The sequence below is a fragment of the Struthio camelus genome, chromosome 4 (assembly GCF_040807025.1).
Source record: "Struthio camelus isolate bStrCam1 chromosome 4, bStrCam1.hap1, whole genome shotgun sequence".
NCBI lineage: Eukaryota > Metazoa > Chordata > Aves > Struthioniformes > Struthionidae > Struthio > Struthio camelus.
Window position 1 is genome coordinate 52382656 of NC_090945.1, and position 27306 is coordinate 52409961.

General features: G+C 37.3%; 1 protein-coding gene across 8 annotated transcripts in view; it reads right to left on the reverse strand.

Moving 5' to 3' along the window:
- Window positions 1-27306, reverse strand: part of FAT1 (FAT atypical cadherin 1) — a 116521-nt gene that overhangs the window by 25801 nt on the left and 63414 nt on the right. For 6 of the 8 annotated variants that reach the window (XR_011141043.1, XM_068942706.1, XM_068942704.1 and 3 more), the window contains exons 5-13: window positions 23394-23723; window positions 22643-22853; window positions 20457-20525; window positions 18363-18502; window positions 9343-9618; window positions 8812-9022; window positions 2510-6577; window positions 1616-1812; window positions 45-198 (exon numbers count right to left, since the gene is read on the reverse strand). Coding sequence is in view for 7 of the 8 variants with exons in the window: in XM_068942706.1 (XP_068798807.1) it covers window positions 45-198; window positions 1616-1812; window positions 2510-6577; window positions 8812-9022; window positions 9343-9618; window positions 18363-18502; window positions 20457-20525; window positions 22643-22853; window positions 23394-23723 (5656 nt within the window). In the remaining variant the exon portion in view is untranslated. The remainder of the gene's footprint in view (window positions 1-44; window positions 199-1615; window positions 1813-2509; window positions 6578-8811; window positions 9023-9342; window positions 9619-18362; window positions 18503-20456; window positions 20526-22642; window positions 22854-23393; window positions 23724-27306) is intronic. The other 2 variants (XM_068942705.1, XM_068942709.1) reach the window with 1 other exon arrangement.

Sequence of the window (27306 nt, forward strand, 5' to 3'; positions counted from 1 at the left end):
ATGACTGTAATTCTGTATAGTCTATAATGTGTTAGAAGTATCACCTGTGTCTGGAGTCAGTCTGAATTTTTCTGCTCCTGTGCCATGCAGTGTGTAAGTAATTTCAGCATTGGAACGAATATCTGCATCTGTAGCAGACACCTGCATTATCAGTTTGCCAGGAAGGGCATCCTCAGGAACAGTATCAGTGTATAAAGCCTAAAAGAATTTAAAATAACATTGAAAGATTAAAACATACAGAGTAAGCTGAAGTTGCACGAGGCAGGGGCAGGGGGACAGGAAGAAGAGAACGACAGATGAGACATTCTGTTTGAGTGTCTGGGAACGTGTGAAGTGAACCAGAGGATGAAATACTTGAAAGTGATATGGACTTGTGATTTTTCTAATTAATTACCTCACGGTTAATAAATTACTTGGAAAGGTAATTATTACTGACATTTGCAACCTTAGGGACTCGAGTGTCAGCCCATAGCTACGAACTCTAAACACCTCTAACTGATTAACTAATAACTAAATATATCTCCAGTTCTGAAATTTCTTGCAACTCTACTTTTTCATCTTCTTAAGTCATTTTGTCTAGGTCCAACTGAATCTAAAAGAAACTGATGCTTGCCTTTTATACAAAATGGTTACAGGCTTCCAGTTTAAATGACAACTAACCAAAAAAAAATCAGAACGTAAAGACACTCAGCACTCTTACTCACTCATGTTAGACTAATGTGAATTAACATAGAAGAACTGGCCCTTACAACTAAAATCAATATTAACAAAGGAATAAAGCTAAAAACGTTCATTTACCAACTTATGTTTAGCTACGTCCGTTCTTACACAAGCAAGAAACACAGACTAATAAAAAGAATCAGATGCTAACTGCATACTTGATCCTTCCCATAACAAGAAAAGATTTTGCCTTTCTGCCCCAATAACATCACATCTGTTCAACATGACACAACACGATGGCTATGAAAAGCCCAAAGGTGCCAAGGGGAAAAAAAAAGCTGACTGAAAACTCAGGGCTTTTTTGTAAAGCGATTATACTCCTTGCAGGTTCTGCTTTCCTGCTTTTTTTTCCCATTCTTTATTTTTCATATGTCTGTTTCTGCAGACAGTCAAATGTGGTAATGTAGATGGCTTAGTTTAAAAAAAAATTTACAGATTACAGATTTTTGGTTTTGTTTACTGTAACTGCAGTGCCATTTTCCATTCTTTCCAACTCTTCTACTCCTGTCACAGGACATGCACAAATACTACTTCAAAAATACTACTTCAGAAAACAGAAACATAAAACTACCACGGCAGCAGCCTAAAACACTTTCTTTTACAAAAGCATATATCAACACAGGAGAAATGACTTTTAATTTTTATCATGCTCTTCAAATCCCCATCAAGTAATGAAATTACATCATTGAATTGCCTTTGGATTTTTCAAATTGCTAGGAAACCTGCCCACGATATCACCTTTCTTTTGCAGCATGCTGTCTTTGCTGCACAAGCTATATTTCTGTTAGCAGGGAATACCTATTTGTCAGTCCTTCGAGATATGATTTCAGCGAAAGTGAGCTTACATTTTACTTGCGGAAGCAGTTGGATGTGGAAGATAAAAGACTGGGCCTACCTTTTCACAAACAGGGCTGTTATCATTAGCATCAAGGACTTTAACCTCCACCACTGCTTTAGTTGCAAAGGTCCCATCAGTAGCTGTAATATTTAGAAGGTAACTGTCCTTTTCTTCCCTGTCCAAAGGCTTTTTGACATAGACCTTCCATTCATTCTGTATATTTTCAACAGCAAACTGTCCCAAGGGATCACCTCCTGAAATATCAATGGAAACATTTAACTAAAGACAAGAGAGAGAATGTTACAATAACTCTATCAACGTTATTTTACAGCTAAATTAAAAAATCTAAATGCAACCAAGCAGCCACTCCCTGTGGCTCTATATAGAAATATCTTCGTTTTTCAGGTAAAAATAGTGAGTGAATGCTTAGACAACAAATTTAACAACAGCCAATAGAAGCTATAAATAATAATGGAGAAATTAATGTAGCATTATAGCTACTATCGTACTAAGACACTTACACTAAGCAAGAAAAATTAAAATACTCTACCGGAAATTAATACTTTATTATTTTAGGAAGTTTCTTTGTTTGGGTCTTTCATTGTATCATTTATTTCAGTATAAATATATCTTCCTATGAAATCGGATATATAAGAAGTAAAAATGTCTTCCTAAGGATATTGTTAAGCAAGGCATGTGTCAAACAAAGCCAAAAGATGTGCTTTTTAGAAATCACAGTGAGTTTATTTTCCCCTATAATTTTTAATCTTTGCTTAATAACAATAACGAAGGCAATTTTTAATCTTCATTTTAAGACAAAGACATTCTTTCCTTGCCGCTATGTGGCTTCAAAATATATATGCTTTCTAAGAATTTGAAAGACTAAGTTGTAACTCACAGCATTCTAGGAGTACTCAAATTATTACTCTGACTTCGCTCAAAAACATTTACCTGTAATGTAATAGGAGACTTGTCTATTGGCTTCTTCTGTATCAGAATCAGTGGTACTTAGGATGGCAATTACCCCACCAGGAGGGTCGTCCTCACTGACCGTCCCTTTATATATCTCTGCAGTGAAGCGTGGAGGATTGTCATTCACGTCTGTAACAGTAACTTCAACCACAGCCACAGAAGATAGCTGAATTTTTTCGCCCCTATCAGATGCAACCACTGTAATTTCGTATTTGTCCCGTTTCTCATGGTCGAGCTCTTTGAGAGTGGTTATCCAACCAGTTTCCATGTTTACAGCAAAAGACTCTATAATGTCTGGTTCTTGAGAAGGATCTAAGCTGTAAGTAACCTGCCCATTGAGTCCTGAATCTAAGTCACTTCCTTTAACTTGGATGACTCTTGTTCCAGCTGGCATGTTTTCTACAACGAATGCTTCATATGGATTGGACTCTAAAACCGGTTTATTATCATTTGCATCTTTTACTTGAATGCTTACCTCTACTGAGGAAACAACGTTATAATCTTCATTTGCATACTGTGCTAGCACTGAGAACTGATACCATTTAGTTGTTTCATGATCAAGATTCTTCTCAAGTTTCAATCTTCCAGTTTGTCGGTCAATTACAAAAAAATCATCCCTGTTGCTTTCAGGAGTGTTCCCTTTAACCAGACTATACACCAAAGTCTGATTGTGCTCTGCTTTGATAACATCTATCTCAGCTCCAATCGGAATGTCCTCAGAAACTGTATAAGAATAGAATGGTTCTGAAAATTTTGGGAGAGGCACTTCTGGTGGCAGTATTCTAGCATAGACAGGAACAATTGACTCCTTTGGTGGGGAACCACCATCCACTGCTCTAACAAAGAAGGTTAGAAACTCATTTTCTAAACCAATTAAGCTTTCTTTTGTAGTAATTACACCAGAGAACGAATCAATTTCCAAATTCTCTTTAACACTTTCAGACTCTGCTTCAATAGCATACGTGATGTCTGCATTTGTACCCTCATCAGCATCAGATGCCCAGACTTTAATGACAGAAGTCCCCCTTGGAACATCAGATCCAATGTTTACCTCATACTCTGTTGCTCGGAATTGAGGAGCATTATCATTGTCATCTGTTAGTATTACGTTAACTGTACAGAAAGCAACTTTTCCTCCTGAATCTTTGGCCATTAAACTTATGGCAATTACTTTTTCTGCTTGTGTTTCACGGTCAAGCTTTTCAGAGGTAAATATCTGCCCCCTCTCATTTGTGTAAAATCTGTCTTTGGCAAAGTCATTTACAATGTGGTAAGTGATGTGGCCGTAAGTACCAGAATCTTCATCTGTTGCTTTAACCTCAGTTACCAAAGTATGCAATGGAGCATTTTCAGCTAGTTCAACCTCATACTCGTTCTGGCTGAAAACTGGGCTATGCGTATTGGCACTGGTTACAATTACGTGGACTTGGGCTGAGCTTCTGAAGACTCCATCAGACACAGACACATTAAGATTATAATGTGACTTCAGCGTCTGTCTGCGTAGGTTTGAGATGGTGATAATGCCAGTTTTACTATTAATTACAAAATTCATATGGTCATTGCCTGTCAGAATGGAGTATTCCAGCTTGTCAACATCGGAACTATCTGCATCTGAGGCTTGTACACACGTCACAAAATGCCCACGAGGAGCCAGTTCACTAATTTTAGCTTCATAAAGCAATTGGGTAAACAGAGGGGGGTTATCATTGAGATCGGTTACATCAATAGTTACAACAATTTCACTGCTCAAGGGCAGCATGCCACCATCTATGGCCCTGACTAGTAATTTGTGTTGCTGAATTTGTTCATAGTCCAGAGTTCTTGCTGTCAGAATCAGTCCAGTGACACTATCGATGTGGAAGTAGTTGTGACTTTCGCTGTTATCCTCAACCAAGTGATAGGAAATTCCCCTGTTTGTTCCAGAATCAGCGTCTGTAGCGCTCACTTGCACAACAGATGTTCCAATGACAGATGCCTCAGAAAGGGTCGCGGTGTAAGACTGCTCTGTAAACACAGGAGGATTATCATTGATGTCTTCCACTATTATGTCTACAAACACATCAGCATGAGCCCCAGTTAGGGAGTCTGTTGCTCGAATACTCAGTTTGTAGGCTGGATGAGATTCAAAATCAAGAGGGGCAACAACATTGACAACTCCAGTGTTGAAGTTGACAGTGAACTGATTGAAAGGATCTCCATCCGTGATGCTGTAAAACACTTTAAGTCCTTCTGGGCTGCTTGCTTGTACATGCACAACAGGGCTATGGAGCTGAACGTTTTCTGGTATCTCTGCACTGTAAAAAGGCTTTTCAAAAACTGGCATAGCTTTATTCATAACTGTAATTGGGACTACAACTTCAGTAGTGAAAGCAGGGTCTCCTCCATCTTTTGCCACTACTGTGACCATATACTCCTTATTTAGTGTGTCCGGTTCAAATTTTTTCTTCAGTGAGATTTCTCCAGTGGAATCAATTTGGAAGTGTTCGTGATGTTCTTTGAGATAGTAATGCACCTCTCCATTCCTGCCTGTATCTTTATCTACAGCAGTGACACGTCGAATAACATGGCCTACTTCAGAGTCTACTTTAACAACAGCATAATACGGAAGATTGACAAAAACTGGAGCGTTATCATTTACATCTTCCACAGTGACTTTAACCACAACATGAGCAACAACTGATGGCTTATGCTCCTCTGTGACTTCTATCACCACATCAAAAGAGTCTTGCTGTTCACGATCAAATGGTATTCCAGTTGTTGAAAGGACTCCTGAAGTATAACTTATTTTAAATCTGCTGTCTGGATTTAGAATATGGTAAAACAAAGGTTCATTTATCTGATTCCCTACAGCAGTAACAACAGCTATTGTTTTTGCCTCAGTAGAATTCTCCTGCACTGTTGCAGAGTAAGAACTCTGTGTGAACTTCAGCTGGCTTGCTTTGCTTTCTTTCACGTTAATTTTTACAGACGCAGTGCTTGCAAATCTGCCGTCCGATGCTCGAACTGTTAATTCATATCTGCTCCTTAACTGAGTTGTATTTTGTACTGTTATAACTCCAGTCTTAGGGCTTATTGAAAATTTTTCTCCAATGTTGCCTTCAATAATGGAATAAATTAATTGTGAAAAAATGCCTGAATCGGCATCAGTGGCATTTACGCTGATGACTTCCACACCTTTGTAGGTCGGAACCAAAATGGATGTCTCATACAACTCTTTCGAAAACACGGGAGGGCAATCATTGATGTCAATTACATAAATAGTAACATTAGCTGCATACTCTGCATATAAATGTGGTATCCCCATATCATGTACTTGTACTGAAAAGTGGAAAATGTTTGTCTCCTCATAGTCCAGACTCATTACCGTCCGAATGGCTCCAGTGCTAGAATCAATGGCAAAGTACTTGTGGACAGACGGTTCAACAATTTGATAAACAAGTAAAGCATTTGATTCTTTATCAGCATCTGTAGCTCGAATTACTAATGGAATATTCTTGTCAGTTAGAACCACACTGTTAACTGAAGCCGATTCACTGATGAGTCCTGTATATTCAGCTTGTGTAAAAACTGGTATATTGTCATTCTCATCCCGCAGATGCACCAGAACTGTTGCATTAGTGGACAAGCCAGCCATGTTTGTTCCCTGCACAGTTAGTGTGTAAACAGGCAAAGTTTCAAAGTCAAGTAACTTCTGAGAAATAATAACACCCGAGTTCGGGTTGATAGCAAAGGCATCACCTATATTACCATCTTTTATTTCATAAACCACAGAAGACTGACTGTATGCTGTAACCATTCCAACAAAACAACCAACGCTGGCACTTTCACTGATTTCTGCAGAGTATTCCTTGGCTGTGAATTTTGGTGAGGCATTATCAGAAACTGTCACAAATATATGCACAGAAGTGACTTCACTCATTGGAGGATCTCCTTTGTCTGCAGCTTTTACGATCAGGTTGTACTCTTCCTGGTTACTCCGGTCTAACTCTTTTGCAATTTTAATTAAACCCAAAACGGGATCTATAAAGAAGGCATTTCCAATATTCCCTGTGAAGAAAGAGATATGTAATTAAGAAAAAGGTATACAAAAATTAAAGAATGATTGTTCATTTAGCTGTAAACTAAAGGAGACCATGTAGAAAGAACATAGGGAACATTATGGTTTCTTAATTTTGTTTGAAAATGTTCGTTAGCCTCTTTGGAAAGTTTTATACAATGAATAAGCACTAATTCTATGTTTACTTGCACCAATATTGCACCAAACAGAGTTTGGTAAAGCTATCCACGCTTTCAAAATAAATCCACAAATTTGATTCCTTTTCAAGTAGAAAAAAAATCTAAAAAAGATGACAAGTACTTTGCAACTTTCAACACCTAAAACTTACATATTTAATTTTCTTCAAATTACCTTTGTTACTGAGTTCATGTTTAAGCCAAATTAAATATCGACTGAAGCTGAAAGAAAATTATGTTCAGAAGCTGACGTTAGTGGAATAAGAGTTATGTTACATAATCTAAAGTAACTAGACTTTTGGGCAAAAGAAGCATTTTTGTGACACTTTCGATTCTCAATTTTTTTTGCAAATATTCTTTAAATCACTGCTCCATATTTGAAGATCTTTCTGAATTAGACCAAAAGTTATTTCCACCCCAACTTCATATTAATACACAGACAAGTTATACCCTGTGATAAAATGTTAGAAAAAAAAAACCTACTGAGTGTTACCAGCTGCCATTTAAAAACCATGTTTTCAACTATGTATTTGAAAATATAAAGAACTATACTGTACACATTGTACTATACTGTATGCTGTTCAGCTCATGCACTAAACCAGTGTAAGACTTAACGTTTTACTCCCTTAAAAATTACATTACGTTACTAAAGCCATGATTCTCAGTATGGAAACGTTTATTAACAACATTCTGAGATAGGCACACAAGTAGGCAGAAGATGTTATCTTTTTTTTTTTTTTTTTAGGGCAGGCTCTAAACACAGTGGCATTCTTAGAATGTGCCATTACAAATCTCATCAGACATCACAAATATTCAAGGAATGTTCATTCCATATGCTTAGAACATCAGCTATAATGCTTTGACCTCCCAGTGGATGACAATCCTATAAAACAAACCTAAGAAAGTCTTCCATTTACTCCTACAAAAATCTAGAAGAAAGGAAAAGAACAGGATGTAAATTCATGCCAGACGGCATGCATACACATTTTTTTCTTGCAATGCTTTGGTATTCACAAAATACGCACTACTGAATTAGGAAAGGCAAGAGAAAAGTTTCATGAACATTAGTGACCTGCTTAGTAAAAAGGTTCACTTTTCTCCAAATAACAGAAAATAAAGATATACTTTAAGCAACTTATCAGACATTTAAATGTATTCTTCCTCTTCAGAGTATTATAATGACAGCTTTGTTGAAATACTGTGTTAAAGTGTGCTTTCATATCAAAATAACACTTTGGGGGAAAAAGGAAAATATTTACAATAAACAATTCCTATGTCTTTATAAAATAACTTACGGCAAGAATAAAGAAGCAACATTTGCTCATATCATCTTGCATGCAACAGTAACTGCCTAACTTTTTGCCTACTGCTCTCTTTAACACACACAGTTTCTTGTATCTGTTACTGGAACTTTTACTGTCATAGTAGTCATAAAACCAAATGGACTATTTGAGGGTTTCTTATATATTTTATTGAGCTAGACTAGCAGTCTCACTATTTAAAACCACCCAGAGCAACCACACGAAGTGAACCCTTCTTTGCTGCATGTATCAGAAGCTTAACTTTAACTGGGACCATTTGGTAGCTCTGTTTGCAACAGTACAAAATATTTAAGTTATTTTTGAGCTCCCTCCTTCCACATTGTACTAAACACCCAAAGGAACTTGTCGCAAGCTGTTACTCGTTCCATCAAATCCTTGCTTGGCCTATGCCACAAAACATAACGTACATCATCTGAACAGAATGCAATTTTAAGAACTAAATTTAATGCTTCTGTAAAATTTCTAATGAAGGAATCCTTTTAAGGATAACCCATAGCTTTTTCTTCAGGAAGGTAATAAAAATAGATGAGGGAGATGAATGTTAACTATCTAGTTCATTGCAATTTTAAGGTCCTCAAACTATAGCTTAAATACGTAACGTACAATACAATGCAGACACCCGTCTCACCCTCTGTTTCATAGCTTTTTTTCATACGCCTACAGATAAAAACGTGATTAAGCATCATTATTTTAAAATAAACTGAAGATTTAAGAATGTCAATATACCTGATTCAATAGAATACACAATTTCTGCATTTTTCCCCTTGTCCTTATCTAATGCAGTAACCTGGAGTACTGCTGATCCAACAGCTGCTGACTCGTATACCCGTCCTTCATAGGAAGAGCTGGTGAACCATGGAGCATGATCATTCGTGTCACTAACATTAATGATGATCCTGGCATAGTTGCGCTTTACAGGAACATCTTGATCTCGAACCTAAAACAATGATCACATTACTAGTCATTAGCACCATACCACATTAGTACTGTTCTTATAGTGGTTCATACAATATTAGTAATAATTCAGGGTTCAATCTGTACCAGGGTTCAATCTGTACCACATTAGTACTGTTCTTATAGTGGTTCATACAATATTAGTAATAATTCAGGGTTCAATCTGTACCAGTTAGAGATAAAGACTGCACACAAATTCAACATACACATAAAGGTTTATGTTGGGCGAGGAGCAAAATAAAGAGACACTAAAAAAAAGAGATACGTTTGTTGAGCAAATGAAGTACAAATATGTTTATTTACCATTACTGTGAGAATATGCTGGTTCATGGTTTCATGATCCAGTTTTTCTGCAGTATAAAGAGAGCCAGTTCCAGGGTCCAGACGAAATTTTTTAAGACTGATGGGATCAGTGCTACCCTGCAGAGTATAAATCAGTTTATTCTTCTCATCTCTGTCTGTGGCAGTGACTTGCAAAATTTCTGTCTCTGGTGCAGTGTCTTCAGGTATAACAACTTCATATTTTGAAGTGGAAAATTGAGGCCTGTGATTATTTGTGTCTATAACTTTGATGTACACCTGAAATGATACAATGGAAAGGGAAAAGTATTTATGATATTTGGGACTCACAGAGGAAAACAGGATATCGTTAGAAATCAGACCATAATACAGAAATACTTCTGCTGCAGGCTAGATTTTTTTTTTCCAAGGAAGAGGAAAGAGCTAGGGGGTGTGTGGGGGGGAGGGGGAAATCTCACTAAACCTGCCTCCCCTACCTCAAAGTCAAAACAGAAGTCTATACAATCAAAAGTGCCTTAAATAAGGTATCTTTAAAGGATAAACATTTTCGCATAACGTAAGATGAGACAGAATTTCACAGTAACTTTGAAATTATAAAAATATATTTGTCAATATGGGTCCCAGGGTGGGTGAAAACACTATTTGTTCAAATTTGGAATTGTAAGTAATATTTTCCAAGGCAATGGATGCAGCGTACTCCTCCTTGCCCTTGCATGGAAACAATCCCCTTTGAGCTCTTTACAGTTCCAAGTCCAGGCTTGCTGTAAACCACAGACAGCAAGAATAGAGAAGTGGTGGAAGTCCCACAAAAGGTTATTTCAAATTTAATTTTTTGTTGTTCTTCAACAACGCAGCACAATGCATGTCTCAGCATAAGTAACTGGTGAGCAATACACATTCTCTGAAATAAGTTACCTTAACTCTGATACCTAAAAATGTACTTTTCCGTAGAGATTCAGCTAGGCTCACCTACACGTCATGCAGGCAGCACACTTTGTTTCTGAATAATAACGTTCTCTAGAACTACACCAGATCCCTGCATGCCCACAAGCCTTTAACGGCAAAAAAACCTCTTGTATACAGGGTAGGACGCTCAGTCACCACTTTGTTCCTTCATCAGTGAGAATGTCTGATGAGTAATGCTAATGTAGAGGGTTCGCCACGTGGCAACACAGCTCCACGAACACAAGGATAAACTTAAGTTCTTTATGAGACTGCACAGACAGCCATGCTTTTAGCCGCCTAAAGGCTAGCTGCTTCATGTAAATTAGCTGTTTAAGCACCATCAACAGCTGTTTAAAGCAAGTAGTTATGATATGTGGGATAAATTGCTCTTTGAAGATACCTATTGCTCTTGCATTGACACAGGGTGGAGTCTAGAGATATTTAGACTAGATACCAGCTTGCATGCAGTAGAAGTTAGATGAGAAGAATCCTGATCGTGGTAAATAGTAAGGAAAAGCCATGCATCTGGATACAAGAAGAGCAACCTTACTTAAATATTTCAAGAATCATTATGCCTCCTGAATCTCTGTTGATGCACTTAATACTCATTATTTTTTGGTACAAGTTTTAACTTTTGATGCTAGCTTTTCAGGGCTGATGTTTATTTCAGATACAGGTATATTATCAGAAGTTGCAACTACTCCCTAAGATCCAGTACAATGAGTTCTTCCTAATGGCAAATCTTAATACAGCCTGAAACAATTTACATAATGGATAAACATAGGCAGTCCTTGGCTGTACTCTGTAAATGTGTTAGTAAATAACAAAACGAAAAGGTTAGAAGGATTTTATTTTAAAGAAATAACAGTAGATTGTTACATCTAGGTAATGATGTCCTGCACCAATCCTGGAGGCATCACAGGGCAGACTGATTAACTGAAATGAGTATCTGGAAATTCAAAGACAGAATTGGGTGTGGAACTTTTGGATAACTTTGTATTATAACGTATGAAGGATAGCCTCCAAAACAGGGCTATTAACCACTGTGCCAGCTGAAGTAATTGTCACTAGAAAGACTATTTTCACTGAAAATTTCACTTAGATGATATGACAGAAAATAACAACAACAGAAAAGAACAGAGAAGCATGTGAAATGTAACAGAGTTGAGAAGACCTAATGTGGAATCTCAAGAGCAAGAAGCCAGATATGTACAGAAATGGAATAAAAAAATTGTAATTTAATTGAAACTGTGGAACAACCTGTGGTTAAGTACGATTACCATGAAATATAAAGAACAATTTAAGGAGGAGGAAGGCCGTGTTAAATTACATTTTTGTCTCAGTCTTAGTCACCAAGAATAACTGAGAGCATGACCCTTGGTAAAGAAAATAAAAACAAGGCACTGGCAAAGCAGCGGTGCTGGAATAAACTGCTAAATGGAAACAAATTCTCAAGATGAGATGAGAGCCACCCAAAGATTCTGCTGGAACTAGGAAAAAAAAACCCCAAATTAAACAAACAGAAAAATCATATTGCAATGCTTGTGATGTAACATGCAATACAGTTGTTAATAACAAGCTTCACTAACAGAGAGCTGGGGAGGGTGGAAGGGGAAGAGAAAAGAGAGAGCAAAAGAGAGCAAGAGCATGCATGCACAAGCAGGCACATGTGTGTGGACACACGCGTACACAGCCACAAACAGAATTCCCTAACTGAGGAGGGAGTAGCCCTAGGCATTCCAGGTCAGTGAACCGTAACCCAATACGGAGTAAATGCTAGGAAATATCCATAAACATAGATAGCTTTTGAGCATCTCAGAAAGTCTACTATAACACCAACTCTCACTGCTGGAAAATGCTGCCTCCCACAATCTATTAGAATTCTCAGAAGATGGTAGCAAAGATATAGAAAAGAAACTAATCATTTGACCTTTTAAAAGCACCTTGATAAAGTTCCTCGCAAGAGGTTGCTAAGGAAACTAGGGAGTTTGGTTTTTGTCACAGATTAGAAACTCATTAAAGACAGAAAACAGAGTTAGAATATTGATTTTCATCAGGAAGACAGATAAATCAGAACTAAGTATAATTTTAGAATGAAGTATGTATAAAGTAGGCGACCCAAGTTATATTTCAGGTCAAGGTTTTAAACGTATTCATTACCAAATTCAACTGGAAAATGAAAAACTAGAATAAAAAACCTAGACCTAAATACGTTATTTTGCAAGTTGTCATGATGACAGAGGATGTAATAAAGCAACACAAGCATAGATTTTTAAAAATTCTTTTAAATGTATAAAAATACATTCTATGGTATACTAGACTGTATACTACATATATGCTATATCACATATACTATATACTATAATGTATACTATAACTGAAATCAAACACTGCATGGTTCGATATTAACTATAGTCACTTACACAGCATCTTTGTGAAAACACCTGCTCACTATGCTTTGGTGCTCAGGAAAATGAAACAAAACAATGATAACCAACAAATCAAAAAAAAATGCAGAAAAACCCAACTTAAAAAAAAATCAAATCAAATTATACAAATACAGTTTGTATAAATAAAAGGTTAGAGGGCAATACACAGTTATTTCACTGTTAGCACATATAGGGTATTATGACTTCAAAACGAACACAGCTCAATCATTTTTATTATTTGATTTCCACCCACAGCTTATTTAAATTCAAAAACATTAAGTGAAAAGATAAAATGTAAGATTTGATGAATTTAATTGAAAATGATATTTAGATTCATGTGTATTTTCCCCCAAATTAGCATATAAGGAAACCTCGAGCAAACTTGGGGGTGGGAGGGAACGCAACTCCAGAACCACAGTAGACGAATCTTCAGACTGGAAGCCATGGCCATCTGTGCTGCTGCAGCCTTAAAAGAATAACTCCAGGAAAGCGGCATTTCTAGAATGAAGCACCACAAAACACTGTGCAAAGTATTAAGTTAAATACCAGGAGTGTGGGGATTGTGAAGCCAACATAGCACCTCCAACACTAACCAGGTAGCCAAAGAACTAGCTTAACTGAGAAGGAATTTGTTGATCATATCATTATTAGGAATTAGCTTCAGCTTCCTCTGGTGTTAGCAAATGATGCTGTTAGATTGAGCTTACTGCTAAATACATAAGGGACATTCACTAAAAAAGTATAGTAGGGCTAAACAGATAAGGAGATATCTCATCAAAAGGTGGGATATTTAATATGAAATATGAACAAAAATACTCCTAAAGAATGAACACAATGACTCAGCTATTACAGGTGCCTTGCCCATGTATTCAAATACTTGTCGAACTACTTGTTCAGGTATGTAATATTTCTGCATACTGGTAAACACAAATGCAAATATGTAATTAAATCTCACTACTAGTGCAATTAAATCTTTTTAAATATGTATTTAAGTTCAACTCCAAAAACCCAAGTATAGTGATAATTCAACTGAAAAGGAGTTTTATCTACATATTTTAGGATTTAATTCTCACTGACTAAAGCTATTTTGTGCCTACCTGTGGATTCTGGCGGACAAGTATAGCACAGATCAGACTGTGAACTGAAATGAAATTAGCAGAGGGCCACTAAAATCAAAGGGGGCTGGAGAACGTGATGTATGAGGAGAGGTTAAGGAAATTTAAGTTGTTTAGCCTGAAAAAGAAAAGAACGAGTGGGATCTAATTGCACTTCTTCAAACCATGTAAAGGCCGGGGGGGGGGGGGGGGGGGGCAAGTTCAGAAAAGACAGAGCCAGACTCTTCTCAGAGGCACATGGTGAAAGGACAAGAGATGACACTCACAAGTTGCAATACGGGAGACGACAATCAGACATAAATGTGGAATCTGTGCCCTCACAGATATTCAGAGCTGGACAGGAAAAGTCCATGAAAAACTCGATCCAACTTGGACGTTTCCCCTGCTTTGAGCAGGGGTTTGAACTAGACGAATTCCATGGGTCTCTTCCAACCTAAACTATTATGAAAGCCTACTGACAAAACCCTACTCTCAAGACTGGGATACTTACTGGTGCTAAGTGACAGGTGCTAGATGTGTAATTTTGTTTTAAGTGTGAAAGGACCAAATTTTCCTTTTAAATTGTTAAGGCCTTCTATTTAAATAAAGGACAACAGATGACAAAAGTTATAACTGTGAGTGCGGTTTTGAAGACCCACACAGAAAACGTGGGTTTGTGTGCGATTGAACAAAGTAATTACATAAACAATCTGTGTTATTCTAGAATAAGATTCATAGTGCAAACAACACAGCTACATAAATTCTCAGTGAGATTATAAGATTAATTTCAAATGAAATATACAAATTTCACTGAAGAGAGAAGTTGCATATTTAAAAGGCACACTACAGAAAAGTCTGACATTGGCAGAATGGAATGCGATCTCTGCAACAAAAGTCTGAAACTGAAGAGACTCAACCTGTTTTGCAAGGCAATGTAAACGGTTGTATCGCATAGTCGCTCTCTACTCACCAACCTCTAATAGGAACTAGGATTATTTAAAGGGAAGGAATTCAAATCTATTAGCTACATCACAGGTGAAACCGGAATGCACTGATTATTAGTGAGTTACAAAGAAGATACGTGCCATTGATAAAACATATTCAGCCTGTAATATTTAAAAATTATATTCCTTTGGATTGTTTTAATCTAATTTAGCATTTGCTTGGTTCCATGCGGCGTTTAAGGACTCCTCCTGTCTTTATTCATAATTATATTATAGTTATATTGACAAGTTTATATTCATGTTCATAAACAAAGCTATATTAACAGTTATACCATCTAGAGAGAATGTAATTGCATTGTTTCCAAAACGCCTCTGTCGAACAGTGTGGGGAGCGCAAGCAAAAATGTAAATTTAATCGGTGAGGAGCATTCTATCCTTCATTCCCAGACCAACCCCAAAGTATAATATCCACATAAATTTTGCATAAAACAAGATTCAATATTCAGCCATAGGAAACCAATAGGGTAACTACCGCAATTAGCCGTAAACCTTCCTATGTATTACTTCTAATGGAAAAAACAGATAGCCATAGCAGTGACTAGAAGTGGCTGTAGCTGTAAACAGGGTTTTGATGTATTTTTTTTTCAAAAAAGTCAACGGAATATTCATGCATTGCTTCTTATTTCCTTTTCCATTTAAGGCCAAAACGTTAAAATCTAAAAACACTAATACATTTATTTTTGTTCCCAACTATAGTTCTTCCTACTTGTCTCCAGCATCAGCTCCAAATACCATTACTGTAGGCCTGGAATTTGTTTATTCTTGTTTTGCATCATGCATTTGGCATTTTGATGCATACAACTTTCCAATAGCCTCTACGCCTACTGCTGCTGCTCTGTTTTTCAAATAAGCTATTTAACTGAAGTCCTGAAAGAGTCAAATGCCCTACAGATGTTCATGGCCTGAGGCCAGCAAAAGCCTTCTCATTTAGAAGTCAGATTCAACACGCTTTTACACGTTGAGATGGGTACACTTGGTTTCTTACCCACCCCCGACAATGTCCTGAAAATATCATTTGCTTTTTCTAAATAAATGTAAAATTACTTAATCTGCTGTTAATCAAGGTCTTTTAAATTGTTTACTGCATTTCAAAATGCTTAAATCAATTATTTGCAAGCTCTATATGGCATACTGTTGTTCCTACATACATCCTACATACGCAGGATTCAGACTTTTTGTATCTGTCGCTCCTTTTTAATTGATTATCAGTGCTTTAAAGGATCCAACACATCATCAGCATTCAAATTTTCATCATCATCATTTCAACTGTGAGTAATGGAATTTACACACTAGTAGGCATAAATAACACCTTCAACTTTAAGGGAATTAAAAGTGTTGAGACTCAAAGAGCAACAGTGTAACTTGTGCTTATCCCACAAGCAGGGGAAAAAGGAAGGTAATGAAAATGAAGTCTTTGCGCTCTCCTGCAACAGAAACCGCAACCTCTGTTCCTGCCAACTCTCGCTGAGGGGAAACAGGAGACACAAATCATACAAAATGTAATCACAGAAATAAATGAAGATAAATCTGAGACCACCATCCCAATATTCCTGCAGGAGATTGCTGCGATGTTTATAACCTTCCCTTGACTTTACAAAATGCTAAAATAACAAGTTCATTTAAAGAAACTGGACAAAAGCTACACTGTGTACTTCTGAGAAGTTAATGAATCACACAAACCAGGAGAAGAGAAGGGGTGAGGGTTAAAGTATTTTTGTGACTTTCCAAATCTTGGTTGTTCCAGGAGATAAAACAGATTATGGTTCAACTCTGACAGTTCAGGAGGCTTGCATAAATTCAACCATATATAAGCAGCAGCACCGGAAGGAACTTCTGCAGTAATCGAGACCACAAATTCATCTTTTACCAGTCCCCAAATTACCCAACACACCCAATACAGTGAAGTTTTAGAAGGCGTTCTTGTAGACAAGCGTCTTGCTGTCTTTCTGACTTCCTGGCAAAGGAAATTCTCTTTTGGTTGGATCTGGGATTCTTGTAATCTTTCCACACTATTTCATGCCCTTTATCCAGCATTCCGGCATTGGAAGAAATGAATCCACTCAGTATTTTTACTACAACTGGGCGATAAACTTATAGCATGGTTCTCCAAACGTTTTATGGTGATTATCAGTACCAGTGGCAATGTTAACAGCTATGACACCAGCAAATCCTGACTTATGCTCTACTGGAGGACATGCTGTAGTTTTTGGAGGTTCACGGTACACAGTATCACTCACAATTGCCATCATTAAAGGAAAAGGTGGCTCTCAAAGGAAGCTACTACCCTTGCAACCTTCTACTAGAATTTAGTCTGTTTGACCTATCTAACTTCCAGATAGGCAGTCAGCTGAATAAAGATCCTGTTTTAAATCCTAAACATTTACAAGAAACATTTTTCCTTCTGGCTGAAAGGGGGAAGATTATAAAAGACATAGGGAAACAAGACAAAAACATACATATTGCCTAAAGTTAAACAACAGAAAGCTAGGTTCAGAACACAGATTTCCAGGTACGCAGCAGACAGCGCAAACACACTATTTGCTCTGCGAGTTTCATAACTAAGGGGTAGCTCAATGAGAGGTAACACACATGCATCACTATCCCAATCGAACAGTCTTCATTCAGTAAATAATTCCTCTCCTTTCCATGAGGAAGAGGAGGGGAGCTCCACTGTGTTCATCGCTCCATTCACACCAACCTCAGCTAAATCTTACTTCCAAATACATTCAGGTTCTGGTCTGTGGAGAGAAACTAGACGGGAAAAACAGGAGAGAGACAGATCACAGCCTGCCTTACTATGTGTTACTTCTAGTAAGGTCACAAAAGGCTGCTGCCTTAAAGGGAACTTCATATTAGCCCAACTGCAAAGAAGTTGCCACCAGCACGGAACCTTAGCAGGGAGGTAATCTGGAGAAATCTGACTTGTCACAGATTACCAAAGACTCTCCAATAAGTGGCAATCTGGACCTTCCCTGAAGGTAGAAGAAACTACTCAGGAGAACGCACACTGAGATGTTATCATCTAGAGCTTGTTTCCATATGCACGCCATGCAGGAAGAGCAATTCAGTTTCATAAAACTGTATTTGGACATTGTACAGTTTGTCATCCACACATCTTAAAATGATTTATAATGGTCTTCCGAATGCCCAGCTAAGTAATTACATTGTTTGGTGATTTTGGGAGAGTAGGATAAAGAGGGGTAATTCAGCTAAAGAGTATTAATTCTTTACTTGTGAGCAAATCATGCAAGCAATGGCTCAGTTTCTGCTTTCATTTACTCAGCTAACACAGGAACATGATACAACTTGAAAGCTGGCTGATTCAGACTCTATGTTTTTATACTAACACACTGCCTTCCACATGGGCGGCCAAGCACTATGGCTCTATGAATATCAGAATCCACTTTTATTTTAGACACAGTCTCTAATTCACATAAACCAGATTCACCTCCCAGGATGAAAAAAACATTATAAAAGGGGGGCGGAGGGGGAAACCCCCATGCAGCTACAAATTCCTCCTTCTATAAGCACTTCATTAGAAATTCCATTACCTGAGTGCTGATAGATCTGGTTCCATCTGTTGCCTCTACCGTCAAGTTGTAATTTGATTTCTGCTCTGCATCAAGAGGTCTAGCGACAATGATGGTTCCAGTGCCCTTGTCCACGTCAAATCGACTGTCATAGTTGCCACCTTGTTCAAGAAATTGGGAGGGGGAAAAGTTCATAAAAGACAACATTGCTCTACTGTTTCATGCATGCTCATGTTCTTCTTCAGATGCTTAATGAAGGTGGAACAATATATATACATTTTAAACCCTTTGTTTTTTTGGTGACATGGTATGCTGCTATTACAGATATTTAAATCAGGGTAGTTTTGGACAGAGCTGATTTGTCTGGCTCATGGAAAGTCAACAGGTAGATTCTGAGGCAAGAATCTCAATTTTTTCATCAGAATTTAAGGATTCCAAATAGCAGGAAATAGAGAACTACCAGGTGAAACATGATAGCTTATTTTGTGCAGAAAGTCAGGCTAAATAGTGGAAAAGGCCCTTTGACTCAAAATAAATTAAAAATTCAAATCTTAAGGGCCGTCAAATTCATACCGCTTGCGTCAGAGTAAAAATCAATATACTCACATATTAACAGAGATAAGGTTGAAAAGGCTACAGTGACGCCAAAGGATGCTTGTGTTAATGCCGTGTACCTAAAAAACTCATTGTCTAACTCCCACTGAGATAAGTAGGACTGAGATGAGCGTTAAAAGCTTAAATGCTTTAAATGTGCTCAAGCTCCTTTTCTGAAGTAAGTTAACTTACTTCCCTTGCAAAACTTTTAAATTACTCATGGTTAAATAACCATGTAGATCAATCTTAAATCTTTAAACAATTTAGTTAATCATTTCAAACATTTAGTTCATCATCATCATCTCTGTGCCACTCTGAGCAGATTGTCATGAGAATACAATGTCCATTAGGTTCAAATATTGATAGCAATGATAAATATGGCCATTAACTACCATTGGTTTAGACTTTCCAATAAACTACCTAAAATGGAGGAGTTAATTCTTGTTTTGGTCAAGCCAGCGCTAGATAGAGCAAATAAATTTCTTCTAATTATGTGCATGTGTTTCTCTAATTATATTTTAAAGGGATATCATTCAGATGTAACAAGTGCTTTAATTATTTATTTTAAAAGAGTCATTACATGCTATGTTTTGTAAATCATTGAATGCTTTTCATGAAAAGTCATGGCAAGAAGTGAGAGGGTGAAGTTCCAGCGGTTGCAAATTTATATTTTATCTAAGAAAGAGCAGTAAATATGGAAATGGGCCCCCACTCCAACATAAAAGGATTTCCACCTTCTTTCCAACCTTCTAAAGAAGGTTCCGCTGCATGACAGACATACCAATCTAAGCAAGATGGGCTGGATTCTGCTTCACTGGATTTAAGATATTTAGAAACAGTTAATAATAAGGATACTGACATTTTTCTAGTTTCACTGAAAGCTAATTTCTCTTATTGGCCTAGAAGCAGTTTCTGAATCACATGCACGGATATAAAATAAACAGCGCGAAACGCAGCAGCTTTGTTTTGAGCAGGTGCACGTGACATTTTTTATTTGGTTTCATGCAAGATGTCAGCTTCAGAAAGTGAGTCTCCAACTTTTATTTTATATTTGATATGTGACAGCATTTTCTCAGACAGCTAGGAACGGATTTAATGTCTCAATGAAGTCATCTCCATTGTAAGGGAACAGCAGGATGAACGGGCATCAACCTGTTCATTCAGTTTCCCTGGCATAAGGACAAGCTCACTAACCAACTAAGGAAATTGCAAAGGCCTTGTCTAATTTTTCTAATAGTGATGATATCTGGCAATCCACTGAAGCAGCACCCACCCTAACGTCTGCATCTGGTGCACTGAAAGTGTAATAGCAACGGCTTTGGTCAAAAGCCAAAACCAGAAGCTCTGAATTGATGCTGTGTAAATGCAATGATGACAAAACAAAACAAAAACAAACCTGTCACAAATGCAACTGTGAGCACTTTGATTTCCGAAGAGTTAATAAAATAAATATTTTATAAATGTACGCTTTCATTTCAGATCTCATAATCTGGTAATAAATTATGTGATCTCAGCAGATACCTTCTGCTGTACAGTTCAGGTCACAAGCCATCTGAAAGATGTAAAATACTTCACTAGCAAGCTTGTCTCCTGGCTCAGCCAAAAAGAAAGAAAGCATGGAAAGCAAGCACAGAACACAAAGGAAAGCTGTCAATCAAATTATTTCATGCTATTAGAAACAGTAAAAGAGGGCAGTAAAGAGATCACCGTTAAGAGCAGCTGATAATCTGATAACATGATCACATACCAAACTTTCCAAAACACTTTTGTTAAGAAAACAGTCAAACTAAAATGTTTGCTTTTACAGTCTGTGCATAAGTCCGGTTCCCCCTTCACATTAAAAAATAAATATAAAAAATAAAAAAGTAAATCCCCTTGGGAGTTTTCTATATGCCTTTTAAAAATAGCAGGACTAGATCATCTATTTTCTGTGTTAAGCGTACAATAAATGTCCAAGCCGTCCAAACTGCATGCTTAGGACAAGAAAAATCAAAATAAAACCATTATCAGAATAATAACACACTATTCAGAGTACACAGTAGTTGAAATAAACTAAAAAGAACAACCAAAAGGTACATCCCCAATCTTGTTAACAAATTCTGCTAAACTAGAGACCCCAACAGACACCATTGCTTTACCCTGTGGAGACTGTGAGGACTGAAGTCACTAATGATATCTGAGGCCTGTTCTACTTAACTATCCTCACCTCTGTGAACCGCTCACGTTAGTATTACAGGCACTATCCCTTTCTTAACCTTGCCTTTAGTGGCCTCTTTATGGTCTACAGGTATTTCTGATCGTTGACTGAATGACCCCGGCTGGGCTAGGGCAGACAGAAACTTCTCCTCATATTCCATCTCTGCTTCCTTAAGCAATTTTTATATTTTCTGTCTTCTTTACTTCCGTGTATGTGTGCACGTATATTTGGGAAAGCAGTAAAAGGACAGTTGCAGTCGCCGTCCCAAAATACCTCCAATGCAGATAGCTTTACCCCATGAGAATTCAAGGGGGCATCTTGAACCCTCTACTCTATCTACACAGATGCACAGACCTGAAATCTCTCTAGCCCCTCTCTTTGTCTAAATGCAACAACTTTTTACTTACAATCACAGGCTGCTCAGGTAGGAGGCAAGCTTTTATGTAAGACCTGTGTCTGTTCTTATGTAATACTGTGCACAGGATTTGCCTGAAAGCTTTTTGAGAACACAGTCAAGTACTTGGTATTTACACATTCCTGCTCTGTGTATCAGTTTTACAACCTTTATTTTTAACTACTGCTGTTCTCAGCATCCCTTAAAAACCACGTACAAATGAAACAAACTTTGTAAATCATTACATTTGTAAGAAATAATTTCAAAAAAATCTTCTCCACTACAACTCAAAATAACGCCACAATCAAGGCAAAAATCTTCACTAGTAACCAAGGTGTCATGGAAAAATCCCAGTCTGATAGGGCTATCTTAAGTCCAGAAACAGTCCACTATAGGAACATATCCTGAAACAAGGCTCTGTTATCCTTGATTCAGAAAGATGTAAGAAAGGACAGAATTTGTTTTTAGTATCAGCTATACAGTGAAGACTCTGTATTCCTGGTACTTGGAAGTCTAGTGATGAAGTCTAAAATGAAGTTGTTTTATTCATTTTGCCACCACAGTATCTGTAGTCCCGTTACTGACCAAAATTCTCCTTTCAGCAGAGGAGGCTAAGGGCCTCTGCAACAGTAAGAATACATATAGGAAGAAGTTTGCTCGGGTTAGGAACATTATACTCTTTCTTCCCAGTACTGAACCAAGGCACAGCGGGAAAGGAGAAGAAGCCAATGTGAACAGTATAATCTCTCATTGGGTGTACTATCTCCATTTGCAGAAAACTAGCATTTTACTTCTTTCCCTATCCAACAAGCTATGAGATTGACTCGATTTATCTTAATTTCACTGACACAATATTCACAACTCAATTCCCAAACTATAACACTGTCAGATATTTTGCAATGTATTTTTCTTCTTCTAGTGTTTATAAAAAATTTTAAAATCATTTTGATTTATAATGAAATAGAAAATTCGGGGGGGGGGGTATATACAGCTAAAGAATGTCAAAACCTTTTATTATTTAGAGGAGAAGTTAAGAAACCAAGCTGCAACCCTCCAGCATCTCACCACCCTTCATGCATTTGTTTCTAATAATAAAAGCCCTTAAGGCATCCTTACCCGTTATGTCAAACCAAAGTGGTGTTCCAAGAGGTTCAACAGCTATTACACCAATCATGTGAGCGACTGGATCACTTTCCATCACCGTAAAAGAAAAAAACGTTTCCTCAAAATAAATGGGCTCTGTAGGTGGGATGGGCTTTGGAATCCATTCTATGTGAAGCCGTGTAGTTGATGATTTCTGTGGGCGACCATTATCTACAGCTTTAATCTGTGAAACAGACACATCCTTTAGGCTACAGGATCACCGAAATCATTATGTCACAGAAATGGAAAAGTAATAAGAAGCCCCAAAGATGTTTGCTTCTGTGAGATATATCCAAAAAGTGTCTCTCAAAGTGCTACTTGCCCTTCATTATCTGGGCAGCAAACAGTAAAAGCACGCAGCTTTTACTGATAGTACTACTGATAGTACTACTGATAGTAGTATATGCTCTGTTATCATAAATTTACTTTAATTTTGCTACCTTCCTGAAAGAGAGTCAAAATCTGTGATTGCTTATGTTCCCTCATCATGTTCATTATCTGTTAAGTTTTGGAAAAGAATAGCAGCTTCTTGATTCACTTTCTCAATGCAACCCTCTAAAATCATCCTTTAAAGAAAACAAGCAAAACAATATTCCTGCATTTGCAGATGCCTGCTCTCTTCCAGTACTGCAGCCACTCGTCTGCCAGCTACTGAATAAGAAGTGATGAGAATACAGATAAAAGCGCACTCCACATATACATGATATATGAGATTTTGACTCACTGAAAGGATATCATATTCCCTTGCTGCAGAAAATTTCTTTGACGAAACCACTCCAGTTTTTGGTTCAATAAAGAATTTGCCATGTTCATCACCATCTTCAATGCTGTAAGATATCTCTGCGTTGGGACCTTCATCTTTATCTGCAGCAATAACTCGATAGATCGGCTCTCTCCTAGCAGTTCTCTCTCGTTCTGGCTTACCACGCTCTGGAAGCCTGATTTTGTAGAACTTTTGCAAGAACTGAGGCTTATTATCATTTTCATCTAAAACCTTCACAATCACCCGTGCAATAGTTGTTTTTGCAGGAATGCCGTTGTCTGTTACTGTTACCTGTTTTCATAAAAAAAAAAAATTTAAATTAGTAATAATAATAAAAAAGGTTAGCGCTCAATTCTGAGATGGTCTTTCCTGTGTGAGCGCATGCGCGTGTGTGCACGTGAATCATATCTTCTTCAAGTTATTACAACTGTATCGTATTTCCCTAGCTTTGCTTTACTTAAAGTGTTAGGTTAAAAAAAAAAAAATCACTTATTTGGTGAATTTTTAGAAAAGGCACCACAAAGATTTATGTAGCTATTGTCTTAACATTTTGATGCTTGAGGTACAGAGTAACACAGTGTTACACAATGCGTAACATACACATTAAATCTGTTTCACTATTTTGCAGCACTGAAATTGAAACAAATCAAATGAATTTGAAGCTAATTCTTGAGTACAGGAACAACACACAAGTATAGTATCTCAAGTAATAACTTCATCGTAGTAATATCTTAACAAACTTTCATTACAGTGTTTTCTTGCCAATTTTAAATCTAATTGTTTGATTCCATACCTCAAAACATGCAATTTATAAGAGGTACACATGAATATAACTTTCAGACTCTGACAGGCCTACGCATTAAAAGAAAACTATTTATTTTAAGACAAAAACATTACTATATTGTTTGAAAAAAAGTTAAAATAGCCTTTTTAAAGAACACACAGAGCAATCTATCTCCATACCCTAAATGAAAGGGGAAATAAAACCAACTCTGCTCTCCCACCGACGGTCAGGAGTTTTACTAAAAAGCCAATGAAGGAGTAAGGAATCTTCTTCAGTACTAATTCTAGGGCTGATTGGATGTTATTGATGTGGGTAGTGGAAAAAAAAATTACATTAATTTGAAATTAAAACAAAGAGAAAAATCTGTGTCTATGGGAAGAGAACTAAACTGATGTAGAAGCCTAGCTCATTTATAGGAGTCTGAGAACCAATAAGGTGTTAAACATGAGTATATGTGAATTACATTGGCGTCTATTTCAAAGAAGAAAAGACTGGCGATTTATGCTCCTGTCATCCGCCCTTGAAAGAGCTCGGTTAGTACAAGAATTACAGAATCAGGGCCATGATTTTCTGGCTGTACCCAGCCTTCTATGTAACAGGCTCAGACAGCAGGCACTTTCAGGGAAGAGTTTAGGTAAGCATTTAAAACAAATACAAATTTTCACTTGCAACAGTGTTACCTAACCACCAGCAGTTTGCTTAAATCTCAGTTTCTGAGGTGGGTGTTTTCTGAAGATTTGTACTTAAAGACTCAAGGAATAATGATGGCTAAGAACATTTTTCTTTCTTTGCCAATCTTTCATGTGTTTTTCCTTAATTTCTCTCCATTGTTATGCTATTTTTGTTTTCAACTAAAATTTTAATCCTCTCATGTAAAAAAAGCACGTATGCACTTAAAGCCAGTGCAGCAACACTCCTCTACCTTGTCTATGGTCTCCCATTCTTACTCTCTCTTCTTTTCCGCCCCCTTAAAATCTCTTTGTCTTTATTTTACCTTCACTATTATCATGTAGAAACACAAATGGATGCCTGAGGGTCACCTCTGCCTGTCCTGTTTCAAGCAGAGAAAACAGACAGTCTGAGATATGCCCACCTAATCCTAAGCGATACTTGTCAAAGCTTCAGAGGAATGCAAAAATCAAACAAAACCCCAAAGTCTCTGCCAATAAATTCAATGTGAAATATGTTACGAAACAGTTTCATATTGTTGAGTCTATAAGGAAGATGAAAGTCTTTCCTGGGAGGAAGCTCTTAGCAGAAGTCGTGGTACTAGCATTGGGAAAACATTAAGGAAGATTAGTGCCGTGGAGGGTATTCAACATAAGCAAAAGCCCTTTAACCGAACAAATCCCACCACTGCCACTGGTGTGAGATACTCCCTTTCCAACAAGGCCACCACAATTTGAGAAGAACAAGTGGTTTTCTTCAGCAGTGTGGGTGGTGAATTGCTTGACTAGTTCTTAGGATTCTTAGGATGTCCTGCGAAATCTGATATAAGGATACAAGGATAGCATGAATAAAAAATAGGTCTACTAATGGAAAACCAGAATTGAATCTCACACAAGAAAGAGAATTTATCATTTACACGAATTAGCATAGATTCATATCTACACATGACCAGATATGATTTTTTTTGGTCCTTTCCCATTTATTTTAGGAACAAATAAGCCAGTACAAGTGATGGTATAACTGGGTATAACTTGTAAGCAGAAATGAAATGAAGAAGTACAAATGATTACAGTGATTAGCCAAGAAAAAACACATTAAACAACATAAAATGTAAACATTCATGCTCCTCCCTAATAGGTGGCAGGATTTCCACACCTTTTATTATCTTTTCCCTTTAGTACCAGTAACTGAACAATATCACATACCTTTTGGCTAAAAAACAAAACAAAACAAGCAGAAAACCAAAATGCTCCAAAACCAAACCAAACGCGACGCTAACAACCCCCCTTCCCCAAACACACAACTAACATCCCAGAACAGGAAATGCCAGGCGGGTACAGAGTAACTAGTCTGTTTACACAAAATTTGCACTGCCCTGACCCAAAAGAATAAATGGCAAAATTGAGGAAAACCTAATTTGATTTGAAAGCATTGTCAGTTTTGAAGGCATTTTTGATACTGTAACGATCAATATTAGAATGAGATAACAACATGAAGACAAACTAAACTGATCGTATGAAAAAAGCTATCCAAATTGGTGCTCAGAAAACAGTTAGAATTTGGGAAGGAAAAAATGTTGCATATTATTACTATGCAAGAGTGCAGTCAAGGTTCAATTTTAATCACCAACAAGGATTAAACCCACCAACCCATCTGGTCAACATTTCAACGCTCAATTATTTAGCCAGATGCACAGCACTTGGCTTAAGCTGCTTATAATATTGCCACCATCCTGTGCATTTTTGGGTTTCTTCCCAAGTTATTTTCAAAAGTGTCAACATAAAACTAACAAATGCGGAAACTCCTACTTTGGGCCAGGCTATCTTTCATTATTGCTCTATGGCTAAGATTTTTTCCCTACTTTGCAGACTTTTATTTAAAACTTTAATAATCATGGGGAAATCAAAATGGAGGAAGAGAATTAAATTATGAACAATACCAGGCAATAACCAAATTCCAAACTAAAGTGCAATCAGCTTAACCTGCTGTCTTTTATAGGAAATGTTGAAAATAGATGCATTTATTTCACATTGTGTGACACTGTAACTTCAAGAAAGTGTTTATAACTTCTGTACATAATATAATGACTTAGGTCGAATGTGCTCACTTTACTTATTTTATTTGGATTGCAATATCAAAAGGCAGGGCTTTACTCTTATGGACAGTGTTACACCAAAAAGGATCAAGGACGTAGACACGAGTGTTAGCGTACAACTGTCTGTACCATTACACCGGCAGAAGTTTTCGCCCGGAACCAACAGTACTCTCCCAAACAACGCCAAGGTACAATTCGAAAATTCACACAAGTCAGGTACCACTCTCAACAAGCAACATGGATATGGCTACCCTGCTCTAGGGATAAAAGAGTTGACTTGCTTGCATTGGAGCCATACTGTGCTAGGTGCCTTCAGGGTCACAGAA